Genomic DNA, 13,228 nt, shown 5'->3' with positions numbered 1-13,228 from the left:
CGAAACACGTCCGATATCAGCTGACAAATAAAGAATACTGGCTTGAGGCACAGCTTTATCATCCTTCCTTGTGCGAGGGGATCTGTTGATGTAATTGGACCTTACTTGGGTGGTCCACATTGACAAATCGCCCTCTGTTTTGAAGCAGCGGCGGTTGACTCAAGTGGAAAGCGTGGATATAAATATATATATTTATATATATATTTATATATATTTTTATGTATATATTTTTTTATATTAGTAAATTAAAAAGCCCCACAAAAATGATGTAATGTAAAATATGTTCATTTAATATTAGTTGTTTTGTTTATAAATAAGTCTATATGAACATACACTCATATCATTTTATGTGTGTATGTGTACATAAGTATATATTTATTTTAATAATAAATGTTACTTAAATGTGTGTAATATGCATTATATTATAGTTATGTGTCAAACTGTTTAAAGTTTTACTATGGTACACTGTGTTTATTGAAAAACTATATATATGTCAAATTTTTAATGATATTAGGGTAAACAATACTTGTTACTCAATAGTTTTGAACTTACCTTTATAAGTATAGGAAAACGATATTTGTGTCAACAATATTTTTGATACAATATGTTTGTGTCAGAATAGTTTTGTGGTTGATATTCTGTCACTGATCCATTGGCACTCCACCACTCTACACTACTCCTCTCTATGCCACGCCACACCAACCCACTCCATTGTATGCTAGTCCACTGTATGCCACTTCACTCAAGCACACTCCACTCTATGCTATTTCACTCTATGCCACTCCACTGTTTGCCACTATACTAAGTCTACACCACTCCACTACACACTATTCCACTGTATGTCACTTCACTGTCTGCCACTCAGTCTATGCAAATCCAATCTACGGCACTCTACACTCTACACAACTCTACAGACTATAATCCATTCTACATTATTCCATTCTATGCCACTCCCCTCTACACCATTCCACCATACAATATTGCACTGTAAATCATTCTAGCGTACACCACTCTACTGTATGCTACTCCATTCTACACCATTCCACTCCATGCCACTCCATGCTATTACACTGTACGTCACTACACTCTATTTCACTCTACTCTACGCCACTCCCACTCCACTCTACATTACTCCATTGTGCCCTATTACATTGTACCCCACTCCACTGTACACTACGCCATCTGTGCCACTCCACTGTACGTTATTCCACTGTATGATATTCCAATGTACGCTACTCCACTCACTGCCACTCCACTCTACAACAGTCCACTGTATGCAATTCCACTCAGTGCTACCGCACTGTATGCCACTCCAGTGTACCCCACTTCACTCATTACCACTCCGCTATATGTAAGCCCGAATGTGTAACTACACTCTGCCAGCATAGTTTACGTAGTTTTGCCTACTCCACGTTCCATTGTTAATGCAGAGCTTAGGCAAAACTATGACTCTGTGGTTCTGCGTAGTTAACCAGCCCTTTCACCCTCCTAAAGTAATTATAAAGTAATAAAAAAGCCACTTACCTGCCGAGGCTGCCTCCTCCTCGCCATGGCCATAGTCGAGTGCGCATGCGCACGCGCAAGATGTACAACGTAGGGGTTATCTAAGAAGAAGGCTGGCGAGGACGAGGTAGGAGAGTGGTTATGGCGAGGATGAGGCAGCCACGGTAGGTAAGTGCCTCTTTTATTACTTTATAATTACTTTGGGAGGGGGGAGGTCGCTGAGTGAAGCGAAGATCCACATAGTTGTTTTCCAACTCCATGAACTTTGTGTAGAGGCACAACGCCTGCTACGCCCACCCTTAGCTGTATGCTGCTCCACTCTACACAACTGCACTTTACTTCACCCAACTCTACGCTATTCAACTCTAACCAGTCCACTTTACCCCACTCCAGTGTGTACCCTCCACTGTCTGCTATCCCACTGTACGCAACTCTAATATATGCCACTCCACTTTCCTCCACTCCTCTGTATGCCACTCCACTGCATGCTAATCCAGTCTACTCCAATCAACCCACTCCAGTCCACATCACTCCACTGATGCTATTCCTCTTTTTACTATTTCAGTGTATGCTACTCTACTATATTCTATTTTACTGTATGCCCCTTCCCTCTATGCCACTCCCCTCTATGCCACTCCACTTTACGCTATTTCACTGCACCCCACTCCAGTCTACCCCACTCCACTCCTCTCTACACCACTACACCCTGTGCTATTCCCCTGTATGCCAGTCTACTCTATGCCACTCCAGTCTATGGTACTACAATGTACGCCATTACACTGTACTCCACTTCAGCCTACACTGTTCCACTATACGTAGCTGCACTGTACACCACTCCATTCTCCACTATTTCACTCTATATCACTCCCCTCTATGCCAATCCACTGTAATCTATTCTAATGTGTAGCACTCCACTCTACCACTCTACGCCATCCCACTTTAAGACACTTTACTCTTCCTACCCTACTCTACCCCACTCCAGACTACAGCACTCCACTGTGCGCTGTTCTGCTGTATGCGAGTCTAGTCTACACCGCAACAGTCTATGCTACTAGAATGTGTGCCACTAAAACGTATGCCACTACACTGTATTCCAATCCACTCTACACTATTCCACTGAACACAAACCCACAGTACACCACTCCACTCTACTCCACTCTATGCCAGTCCACTATACGCCACTCCACTGTCATCTATTCCAATGTACACCACTACAAAATATGCCATCCCACTCTATAGCACTCTACTCTACTCCACCCTACTCTACCCCACTCGACTCTATGCCACTCCACTTTACACTATTCCACTCTACTCCACTGCACTCTACCCCACCTCAGGGTACGCTATTCCACTGTATGCCATTCCACTGAATGCCTCTCCACTCTATGGTATTCCACTGTACACCACTACACTGTACCTTACTCCACTCAATGGCACTGCAGTCTACACCACTCCAGTCTAAACTGATCCACTCTATGCCACTATACAACACTCCACTGTGCGCCATCCCACTTTACGCTGTTCTAATTTATGGAACCCCACTGTATGCCACTCCACTCTTCGCTATTTAATTCCATGCTACTCCACTCTACACCATCCCACTATAATCTTTTCCACTGTAGGCCACACCACTCTATCCCATTGCACTCTATGCCACTCTACTGGACCCCTCCCTACACTACCTCACTTCATTCTATGCCACTCCACTATACCCCACTCCAGTCCGTGACACTCCACTGTACGCTCCTTCACTCTATGCTACTTCACTCTACGCTACTCCATCCTACGCTAGCCACTGTACACAACTACATTGCTATTCCATCTCTAAGCCTCTCCACAGTATGCCACTCTACTGTATGCCACTCCACTATACACTATTCCACTCTACACCACTCTACTTTACTCAACTCCACTCCATTGAATGCCACTACACTGTACATCACTCCACTGTACATCACCCACCCTCTGCTGCTACAATCTATGCTACTGCACTCTATGCTATTAGAGTCTACCCCACTTCACTCTATGCTACTACACTCTACACTATTCCACTATATACTATTCAATACAAGCCACTCCACTCTATATCCCTCTACTATATCCCACTCTACTGTACACCACTCTACCCTACACTACGCTACTTTATTCCACTCTATGCCACTACATTCTTTGCCACTCTAGTCTATACCACTTTACTCCATGCCAGCCACTGCCTGCCACTTCACTATACACAATTCCACGCTTTGCCATTCCACTCTATGCTATTCCACTGTACGCCACACCACTGTTTTGCAATTCCACTTTATGCCACTCTACTCTACCCCACCCTATGCTACCCCACTCTATGTCACTTCACTCTATAATAATTCACTGCATGACACTCCAATCTAAGCCACTCCACTGCATGCTCCTTCAGTCTATGATACACCATTGTACACTACTCCACTCTACATTATTTCACTGTATGCAATTCTACTCTAAGCCACTCCACTCTATGATATTCCACTGTACGTCATTCCACTCTATCCCAGCAACTGCAAAACACCCCACTATATGATACCCCACTGTACGCCATTCCACTGTATAGTACACCACTCCACTATTCCACCGTATGCTAGTACACTCTGCGCCTCTCAATTCTGCATTATTCTTCTCTACACCACTCCACTCTATCCCACTCTACTCTACTGTATGCTATTAGAGTCTATCCACCGCCACTCTACATCCCTCTACTCTTCGCCACTCCACTGTGCGATATTCCACTCTATGCCAATCCACTCTATGCCACTCTGCTCTACATCACTCCACTATACCCCACTTCACGATATGCCATTCCACTATATGCAATTCCACTGTATGCAACTTTACTCTATGCCACTCAACTCTATGATATTCGACTTTATGTCACTCCACTCTACACCATTTCTCTGTACCCTGCTCCACTGCATGCTACTCAACTATACACTATTTCTCTCAATGCCACTCTGTTGCATGACACTCCACTGGACCCCATGCTACTGCACGCTAGTCCACTGTAGCCCACTCCACTGTGTGCCACTTCACTGCTTGCGATTCCACTGTACACCACTCCACTGTACACCAATCCAGTCTATGCCACTCTAGTGTATACCACTCCACTGTACCTCCACTCCACTTTACTCTATTCTACTGTATGGAACTCCACGTAAACCACTCCATTCTACTCTATTTCACTCTACACTCTATACCACTCCAGTCTACGCCACTCCACTGTATGCTATTCCACTGTACGCCACTCCACTCCACTCTATACCATTCTACTCTATGCTACTCCACTTTATTCCACTCTATACCATTCCACTCTTTGCTGCTCCAGTCTATGACACTCTACACTATTTCACTGTATGCTATTCCACTCTACACCACTCCAATCTACGCCAGCCACTACAAGCCACTCCACTATATGCTTCGCTATTCTACTGTACGGTATTCCACTGTATGCTATTCCACTGTACACCACCCCACTACGCTCTAAACCCACTACACTCTAAGCCACTCCACCTTTTGCTATTCCACTGTACGCAGCTAAACTTTACACAACTCAACTCAATGCTCTTCGACCCTAAGCCAGTCCACTCTACCCTACTCCTTTGTATGCCACTCCACTGTCTGTTATTTCATTATACGCATCTCCTAGTATGCAACTCTACTCTACTCCAGTGTAAGCCACTCAATTTACGCCACTACACAGTATGCTATTCCCGCCCACTTCACCCCCACTTTGCAATGCTATACCACTCTATGCAACTTGACAGTACACCACTCCACTGTACGCTATACCAGGGTATGCCACCCCACTTTACACCACTCCACGGTTCTCTACTCCAACCTACGCTATTCCAGTGCACGTCACTCCACTCTAACCACGCCACAGTTCTCCGCTTATCAACACTAAATTCTACTCAATGAAGTCACTGCCACTTCACTCTAACACATTATACTCCACTCTATAGCACTCCACTGTACATCGATGTTCACCTGTCAATGGCAGTCAACAGCACTCTACTTTACTCTTTACCATTGAACGACACTCCACTCCACACCATGACACTCTATGCAATTCTCTCTATGCCGCTCCACCTAATTGACTATAATCTACTTTATTCCACTGTGCTCCACTACTGCATTTGATGCCACTCCATGGTATGGTACCCTATGCCGCTTTACTGTACAATACTGCAATATACTCTGTGGCATTCTACTCTACTCGACTATACAACACTTTCTGACACTCTACAACACGCCAGTCCATTCCACAGTACCTCACACCACTCCACTCTAGAAAACTTTACTCCAATGTATGCTAAGCCAGCCCACCCTACTCCACAACACACTACTTCATTGTATGCTACACCACTCCACTGGACTCCGCTCCACTTTACTCCACTGCACAAAATGTTACTCCACTCTAGGGCACTGTACAATACTCCACTCTTAACAGCTCCACTCTATCAGACCCTACTGAACTATATGCAACTCCACTCTACAAGACTATACTACACTCTGTGCCACTACACCACATTCCACTCAATCCCTCTAAAGTATAACTCTTTACTTCACTCTATGCTACTACACTCCACAGTATAACACTCTACTCCACTCGACAACAATGTACACAACACCACTATACTCTAGTCCACTCCACTCTATGACACTACACTGTACGACAATCTCCTCCTCTCTGCTGTATGGCACTTCATGTAACAACATCACACTCGACGACACTACACTATACTATTCAAACACAGTTTTTTTTTTAAATCATTCAAAGACAAAGCAAAGGTTACACCTTTGTCATAGGTAGGAAAACTGTATTAATTATTTCTATTAAAAACAAACTTAAACAACAAAACCATTAGATATTCTAATGTTAGTTATACCTTAAATTTATCATTTATGCACCACCTTTAAATTACTATGATTGTATTTAGTTTTTCAATACAAACCAAACTGAAAGTACTACACAAAGATTAGAAAATCTAAACTTATACCATATATTTAATAATTGAAGCAACACCTTCAAATTACTATAAATCCAATCGCTCACCTCCATACTCAATATTGTCTCCTCACTCGCCACACTACATTAACTATAAGTCGCCGCTCTACCATGAACTGTGTTCTCACAAATAATGTGATTTGCAATGTCATCAGTGTTGTTATAAATGCTATGAATTCACATGGTATGCATGATCCAATATGCAAAGGTATAACAAGTGCACGGAGATTCAATCAAATTGGAAATTGTGTATAATCTGAACAGTTACCAAGACTGACATATACACAGTAGGTTTATGAACTAATGCACTGTGTTAACATATTACTTTGGTTGGTTTATTTTGTTTACTGATATATTTTCCAGTAAAAACCATGTTGGACGGTTATCTGACTGTATTACACTTTCTAATTCCCAATGTTAGGGTTTATTCAGATTGAGTAGACAGGGGATTTCTTCATTTATTCTTGAGGTGACATGACCATATGTTACAATATGTTAATGGCACTCCTTAATAACATGAGTTGTGGAAATAACCAGCTTCGATGGATTGCACACTCACTTTCATTGAGGCCTTGTAAGGTCTTAGTGGAATGATCAAAGTTTGCTAATTTACTTGAGATGTTGCTTCTGGGACAGATTTGTTGAACTGTCTGCTTATATAGAATCAACATATACAGCGTATGTATGAATTTTTTTTTTATTTCAGAGCTAAAAAGGAAAGATTGTTCTGCAATTTACATTGTTCATTTTTCAAACAAATTATAATATAGGAGCATATCAAAAACAAGTTTGTTGCAGTGATGAACTTTAACAAAACTGTAATGCGAAGAGGAATCGAAGAAGCATTTTGGGCAGGAAGTTAATACTCTGAGCATGTCACATCCTTGAGACAGATGTGGGGAATCAGTTGTAGATTTGTCCATGAGGAAAATGGCACACAATTAAAATCTGCTAAGACACTGGCTATGCGAACATATGGATATTACCTGGTTGGTCTTCGTGTATTATTGGGAGGAAACACTAATGGGAAATTCATATTCAAATGTCAAATTTAGAGCTATTTTATCTATAAGTATGTACACTTATTGGATGGTTGCAATACTTTTTCCCCATCCACTAATGGGTTCAGTTTATAACAGAATATGAGGGGATATCTTACATACTCACAGAAACGGAATCAGAATGTAGTTTTATTTTAAACCAATAAATTAAGCTTGGTTCTATGTAGGAAGACCATGCAATGCTGCAAAGATACAATATAGGGGCGGGGAGAATACTGTTATCCCTGAAATGTGTTAAAGTTCATTTAATTTCTCTTACCAACTCTAATGTCTGCAGTGTTCACATGAGACCAGGATTGTTAAAGACTGGCAATGTATTTGAGTTTTAAGATTGTGGTAAACTTGTCCTTCTTACTGTTCCTATCATTACCATCTAGAAATTTCTTTTACCATAGTGTGTTTCAAAATTGAAGTGGAGTATTCTGAATATTATTTTGGTCATGAATGCATTGTTGCCATAAAGGTTAGGGAAGACGGATTCAAAATATCTCGATCACCTTCTAATTGAATTTGTAAAAATATGTGCCTTTCTGCTGTGTTGGCGGGTGGGCAAACCCCTGTCACCGCAGCATCTCTCCCCCTTAGGAAATACAGTGATGGTGCGGGTGCTGCCTCTTGCAGGGTTCCAGGTGTGGTTCTAACAGGGACTTGAAATGGGATAAACTGTATCTTGAATTTAGAAGGCTTGTACTCCACTGAGCACAAATCCACAGAAACATCGCCAAGAGTTTCTTTTCAACCTGTCAACAAATTAAAGGTCGAGTTGGATGAGTCAGATTAGAGGGAGGTTCGAGAGGCACTCAATCTTCATTGGACTGGTGTTTGATGAAGTTAGGGTTCCTGAAGTGAGATGGCATTCACTGTTTGTCCATCCAGGTGAAGGATTGTGCTGAAGGGGCTGTGTGACTTTCTTCAGGCACAACCAATGCTCCTGCAATGGCTTTCAGTCTCAGGGCAGCCACGTGTCCCCCGAAATACCCCAGAGTGGAGTTGGTCCCACAGACTTGCATCTCATAGTGGGATTGGCAAGTTGAACACAATACTTGAGGGTCTCTCTGAGCCTTAGTTAAAGTAGGAAAACCCTCTGAGGTTAGTTTTTATATGATCTTTTTTCTACTAAGTGATAAAGATGGTCATCAAGCCTGACAGCTCAAAGTAAAGCCTGCTGTCCTTTCTCCCAGGGTGTCCTCCTTACATACTGTAAATCTTAAAGTGTTTCCCAGTGTGCTGACCCATCTTTAAATCAGTAGATTTTACAGCAACAGAAAATGATTTAAAGGCACCTCTTGCTGTGCGAATAAAACAGTAACAGATCTCTGCTTCTTTTCAGAACAAGGCACGAGAGCCATGCTGTCTCGCGGAGAGGCATCAAGATCATTCCAAAACTGCACTAATCTCTGAGTGATGGCACTGGGATTCAGACAAGAGGAGATTGTTTGAAAATGTCGACATCCCCTGCCTGGACAACGTGTGCAGTGATTCCCCTGCTGTATTTGAACTGGATTCTAATATTGCCAGGTTTAGGACTACCGGGCGCTCCAAATTACCTTCAACGTGGCTGGCAAAGACTGTTGGAGGAGGGAGAGAGCTGTACAGACTGTAACCCAGAGGATTGCCTGGCTCCCCGGGGCTGCCTGGCTGGCGTGGTACAGGACACTTGTGACTGTTGCTTGGAATGTGCCAACTTAGAAGGCCAGATATGTGACTTAGACAATACCAACAGCTTCTATGGTAAATGTGGGGATAACTTAGAGTGTCAGTTGGACATGGGTGATCTCAGACACGGGGAAGTCCCTGAGCCCCAGTGCGTTTGCTTGTCCAGCGCTGCAGTCTGCGGATCAAATGGGAAGACATACACCCAGATCTGTAAATTTAATGAGGCAGCAAATGCACATCCAGAGGCTAACCTCACCATCGTCCACGAAGGGCCCTGTGAATCAGGTATGGTACACTCTTCCACCCTTTTTTCTAAAGAAGTAAATATCCTCTATCACTTATGTACTTTGCATGCATGTGTTATGTTCTTGTTTTCATCCTTGCTTCAATTATCTCACATGCATATCAATCGTTCTCTGGACTTACTCTATACAGACAGGTTGCAAACCCACCATAGATTTCAAATCAGGCCTTCTATGCTTGATCATGTGACATTATCTGTAACGTAAAGAAACGTAAAGATGAGCTGTTTTCAACAGGACATTGATTAATGTGTTTATTGAAACATAGGTTGTCAAAATTGTATTATACTGGTGATTTAGGATTGACCAAAGTACAGCTATGAAAAGTAAATAGAAATGCTTATTTTTTTTTTTTAAATGGGCCAAACAGACTATAATACATTGCTAAGCTTTATGTTTGCTGATTCTGTTCCCCCAATTTTTATTGGCCGGGATCTGCACTGCTGTTCGGACAACAGGTTCCTGTTGGTTGGTGTTATTAGTTATCTACTGAATACTTAGGTGCTCGTGATCTTGGATTCTCATAACTATGAACAGAGAGACATTCGGTGTCGGTACCTCCACAGCCATTGACAAACCTCATCACAGAAAGTTTTTGGGTCTAAAATGTTGTTTTTTGCATTCACATAATTTCCTTACCTCTTAAAACAAGATACTTTTGTTAAATATCAATGAAAAAGCATGCTCATATTTCTTATCCCGGTACATATGTCAGCTGAAGAGTCATGATTGTGGTTGATGGTTTTCAACATCTCGGTTCTAGCCAGTTTAAAAGTGCTAACTGATGCTCTGTTTAGGCTGCCAGACTCCACCTTCTTTTTTACTCTTATGACTATCCGCATGCATAGAAGGGATTTTGGGATGTGGAAATATATTAGTAAATACACGTAATTAACCACTGGTGCTGTGCTTGTCTTGAAATCTATATTATGCAACTACTGCTCATAGAAAAAGCAAGCTAATAAACAAATAGGTAAAGCAAATAAAAAATGGTGGACCCACTGATAGCCCCTCCAAATTGCCCCCCCCCCATACAGCCATTCCATTCGTCCTACAATGTTGTTCACTTTGATGGCTGAGAGAGGAGAAGGAAATGTTATGCTGCATTGCTGGAAAGGGGGCAGGAATAGGTCTGCCCCTCCACTTAAGCATTTCAGTTGCTGTGATAAATACCTCTGTACTGTCCTCCATGTTGTTAACGGACACTACACATGTGCAAAGGAACTGGGGTACTTAGAGCACAACTTTTTCTGGTTGAATATTTCAAAACGATGCTGCTTCCAGTTAACAGGAATTGCCTCCATTATGGAGGTAGTTAAGACACATTGAATTGGCTTACCTTTAGATTGTATCATATGGCAGAAGGGTGGTGGTAGGTTACGTATATGAGTAGAGGTCCTTGTAGAAAAGATAGATGCCATCAACGTAACAGTGGAGTTGCATTTTGAATGCCTAAACCTGGACGTCGACTCACCAAAATGCCAAGGGGAGTGGAAGTGACTTCAATTGTTCATCAAATGACCGCATGATAAAAAATAAATGTCACAGGAAGTTAAATTATTGAAGTAAAACTAACAGGTACAGGACTAATATAAACACAGACCACTACTAAAGCTGATTACTATCTAATTGGGTTACAAACTACATATTACCTAGTGTACTGGTATGATATGCTAGATGCAAAGTTTTAATATGCCAGTTCTAAGCTGTCATCTACACAGATACAACCATCATGTGCTTAACATAGTCATAGGCAATTAGAGACTACAATGCACAGCGCTGCGAGGCCTCAGGGTAGTATATGCGCTATATAAATGGAATTTTCATTTCATTTCATGGCCCACATGCCCATGCAACCCTTAAATAGCCATGCATACACATCATATAGCCAGCCACACCTAACATATCCTGAATTTTAGCCTCACAATATCAAGTGTAGCTGCATATGCCATCTGCAGGCTCAAGGAGAAGCATGTCACTCAAGGTCATTATGGACACTGTCTCCAGTGCTGAGCTTTTCACCTTTGGGTATGCTAATGCAATTGTCTCCACTGAAGTGTGCCAAGACTACAACTACCAGAGTGCACTTATTAGATATATGAAGGCCCAAGACTGGAAACTTGGTGTCCTGCCATCCTGAAATGATCTGGCAATCCCTGGGCATTTTTTATGTAGAGAGGTGCCAGGTAATAAAGGCTAAAAGAAGGAGAAGTACCCAATTGTACCAGCTGAGAAAAGGAAATGAATGAAAACTATCCAATTACGGCCATAACAATGTTTTGAGGACACATCTTCAAACTCCTTTTGGGAAAGGGAGCATTCTGAGGAACCAGATCCCCAAACTTTACATGTGGCACAAATAACTATATAGAGGTGGGAGGAATACCATTTTTATTCCTTGCCTGCTGCACCTCTTTTCCACCCTTAGGAGGTTGCTGAGGGAACCATAAATGAAATTCTACATTATTGTCACAAATGCATTTTGCACTGTGGGTGGATTTTTACAAAGGCTAAGGGATCTTTCTCTTAGTTCACACTCCACAACAAAACGTTCTACTGTTTGCATTCCTAATTGAGCTCTGCATACTGTTGTTATACTAGCCTGTAAACCCTCTGTAATCTATTACTGGGGTATGCAAAATCAACCATTTGATTGTGAAAAAATCAGAAGACTCCTTTCCTGTATATAACCTGCACAGTAAAGGCTGCATGCCATCTGCAGGCAAATCTTATGGCTCCTCAACCCTGCCTTAAACATGGATGAACAGCGGCAGAAGTGTTTGACCGCAGCCACTCTGAATCTCCTCACTTCTATGCCCCAGGCTTCTTTGACCTAAAGGCAGCTGCTGGCAGCAGCAGCAGCAGGTATCCCTCTTCCCCATACAACATTTCAGACCATCCTGGGGTTATGATAAACTCTATTAACAGAACCTCAAGCGAGCCCACCCTTCACCCACACCATTGTATCTTTTAGTTACACCCTGCCCCCACCCCCACCAGGTGCTGTGGACTGGAAGGCCTTATATCTGTTTCAGAGTTCCAGCATTTGAAGTGCAACTTGACTCTAATTGTCTCCTTTGTTTCACACATACTTAACTGTGAAGTGAGTTACTGAAATGGTGTATTATAATTTATGCAGTTAATTTATAGAAGGAAGGAAAAAGGCTGCAATGATTCAAACACATTTTTTAAATGTTTTTCCCCCACAGAGCCCCTTGGTGTGTTAGACACACAAACCTTTGAACATGACTAGCCACGCCTATAATTCTCTTCTGTCTGACATGACAGACTGTGTCAAATGTTGCACATAATAACAAATGTAGTAAGCCCAGGGAAGCCTGGTCATGCTGGCTGCCCGAGGGGGCTTTGGAAGTGGGATGCTAGGTGATCAGATACATTGTAGCAGCTTCCAAATGCACATGTTTATACTGTATCCAGCCTAGTCACAGGCAGTTTGGTTTTAGAAGAGCTAAAAGGAAAATTACAAAGAGGATCCGCTTTTATTCGCTGCCTTTGTGACTATCGGGGCCATAAGGCCAGTGGCAGGGGTCACAATGGACATTACTGACTGTTTTTTAATATATGGACCCAGTTAAAACATCACAAGTCAGTTTTACCAAATGTGATAATCGTACTTCCATAGTTGGATAAAGAAGTGAAAAAAGAAA

General features: G+C 42.2%; 1 protein-coding gene across 1 annotated transcript in view; it reads left to right on the top strand.

The window, feature by feature from the left end:
- KAZALD1 (Kazal type serine peptidase inhibitor domain 1) overlaps positions 1 to 13,228 on the top strand; it is a 166,994-nt gene that overhangs the window by 46,368 nt on the left and 107,398 nt on the right. Inside the window, exon 2 of the mRNA XM_086922672.1 lies at positions 8,933 to 9,543. Coding sequence (XP_086778798.1) covers positions 9,045 to 9,543 — 499 coding nt within the window. The 5' untranslated portion in view covers positions 8,933 to 9,044. The remainder of the gene's footprint in view (positions 1 to 8,932; positions 9,544 to 13,228) is intronic.

The sequence above is a fragment of the Lissotriton vulgaris genome, chromosome 5, assembly GCF_964263255.1.
Source record: "Lissotriton vulgaris chromosome 5, aLisVul1.2, whole genome shotgun sequence".
NCBI lineage: Eukaryota > Metazoa > Chordata > Amphibia > Caudata > Salamandridae > Lissotriton > Lissotriton vulgaris.
The sequence above is the reverse complement of the archived record's forward strand: the minus strand, read 5'-3'. Positions and strand labels throughout refer to the sequence as shown.